At 56.6% G+C, this 2,088-nt stretch overlaps 1 protein-coding gene across 1 annotated transcript; it reads right to left on the bottom strand.

Moving 5' to 3' along the window:
- Positions 1-537: 537 nt before the first annotated feature.
- Positions 538-1,830, bottom strand: LOC120651983 (putative protein TPRXL). The gene has a single exon (XM_039929668.1). The coding sequence runs from the start codon at positions 1,774-1,776 to the stop codon at positions 745-747; it is 1,032 nt and encodes a 343-aa protein (XP_039785602.1). The 5' UTR covers positions 1,777-1,830; the 3' UTR covers positions 538-744.
- Between the last annotated feature and the right edge of the window lie 258 nt (positions 1,831-2,088).

A 2,088-nucleotide genomic window follows, 5' to 3' on the forward strand; every position in this document is an offset into this window, starting at 1 on the left:
AAAATTTAGTTAGCACTGTGACATCACCATTTCCAAGTTGCTATTATCCAGCTTTTGCTTTGTCAATCTGAATAAAGTACTTCCGCAGGAAAAAAAATCCTCTTTGCGCCATGTTTAGCTCGAACCCACCATCCAGAGAAGCTGCCTAATCTCATGTCACGATTGGACCAAAGATCGTCATGTTGACGCGGCCATAGCTCACAATACGAGCTCAAGAACTGGTCTTGCTGGCGACATGAAAATTGAAAATTTTTAGCTCCATTCTTGGCTTTGGCAGCTCGAGAAAAGGCAGACCAAACTTTTGTTTGCGCCCCATGCCCTATCTTCCTGGAAAGTGACCTTTTTGCGTCTCACGTTGTCCTGCGACGGTGCGACCAAGGCAATGCTTGTATTTTCTATTTCCAGCCTCATGCTACTATCATGATGCCACCCCAAAGCATGCGAATTTCAAGTCCTATGACCTCAATCAAATTTGTAAATGATGCTTCCAAATTAAACAAAAGGCAAGGTGGTAATTAGGGAATATGCAACACAGTATTCGAGGTAATAGTCATCTTCATCTTCATCTTCAATGAGATCGATGCCCTGAGCATGAGGGAGATTATTGATTGATCAACTAGTTAAGTGGTGAAAACGAATCGAAGTGACAAATATTTAATTTGATTCGAGCCATCAAAGAACGAAGAAATGTTGGAAACAATTGTAGTCAGGAGACGATCTGTATCTACACTACACGACGCTCTTCTATTTGGAAATGGAGATCTCCTCCAGCCACTCGAGAATCCTGCTCCTCCGGGCAGTGCTCTGCCCGCTCTGCTTCGCCGCCCTCTTCCTCTCTTCCGCCATCTTCCTCCTCCGCCTCGCCTCCGCCGCGGCCACCTCCGCCGAGCCCACGGGCGCGACGGCGTCGGGCGAGCATGAGCACATCAGGCCGGCTCCCAGCAGCCCCAGCGCGAGCTTCTTGTCCTCCTTGGTGGCCGTCCTCATGGGCTGATCGAACCTCGCGCTCCGCCTCGCGCTCGCAGCGGCGGCCTTCCTGTACTCGGCCGGGCGCGGCGCGTACACCTCGGGGGCGCCGACGACGCCCAGGCGTATGACGCCCCACGACGCCGGCGGCGGCGCCGACCCGGTGCTGCGGCGCGGCGCGGACGCGGCCGCAGGGCGGGCACTCCGGCGCGGCGGGCGCGGCGACGGGCTCGGGTGCGCGTAGAACACGCTGCTCGACAGCGACCGCCGCCGCGGCACGGCGGCGTCGGCCGTGGCGCGGCTGGCGCCCTTGTTGGGAGGACAGCTGCCGAGCCCGGCGGGGTCTGAGGTGGACGACGTGCTCCGGCTGCCGTTGCTGCTGCTGCTGCTGCTGCTGGAGCTCCCGCTGCGGCTGACGGAGCGCGAGCTGAAGCCGCTGGTGGACGCCGTCGTCGAGGAGCCGTTCAGCGAGTCCGAGCGGAGCAACGCGTCGGCCGAGGTCGCCGAGGAGAAGCGAAAAGGGAGGAGCTTGCCGCCGGAGAAGACCTCGTCGGCGACGCACATGCTGTCGGCCGCGTCCTCGCCGGCCAGCGCCAGCCCGCCGGACGAGAGTATGCAGAACTCGAAGTCGTCCTCGGGCGCCGCCGATGGCACCGGATCATTTTCGGCGTCCGTGCGCGAGCGGACGTTGTCGGCACCGCCCGATCGGCCTGCCGGCGCCGTGCTTTCCTGGCTCGCCATGGATGGTCTCTTGCTGCTTTGGTTAGCAGGTGGAAGCGAGCAAGGGATGGGGTGGTCTTGCTTCTGCATCCCGGTTTCTTCTTTGGGCAGAGAGCGAGACAGATAAGAGGTGATGCGTGCGTGCCTGTGCTGAGCTCTATCCAAGGCTCTATTTATACGTGTTTGTTGATCGTTTTATTGGACAGTGGATTAAACAAATGCTGACGTAGTAAAGGATGCAAGCACGCATACGAGAAAAGAATTGTTCCAGCAACCTCATCAATTTCCGATTTCAAATATAGGTGGTGCCACAAATATCAATTGCTTCCTCTGAAAATCCTCGCATTTAGGTAATATATATGAGAAAAAAGGAGGTTTCTTGCGACACATCATCCCAAATAT

This window comes from Panicum virgatum, chromosome 9K (assembly GCF_016808335.1).
Source record: "Panicum virgatum strain AP13 chromosome 9K, P.virgatum_v5, whole genome shotgun sequence".
NCBI lineage: Eukaryota > Viridiplantae > Streptophyta > Magnoliopsida > Poales > Poaceae > Panicum > Panicum virgatum.

Bases quoted from the DNA above. Each gene is read 5' to 3' on its own strand.
- LOC120651983 (XM_039929668.1), bottom strand. From the start codon at position 1,776: ATGCAGAAGCAAGACCACCCCATCCCTTGCTCGCTTCCACCTGCTAAC.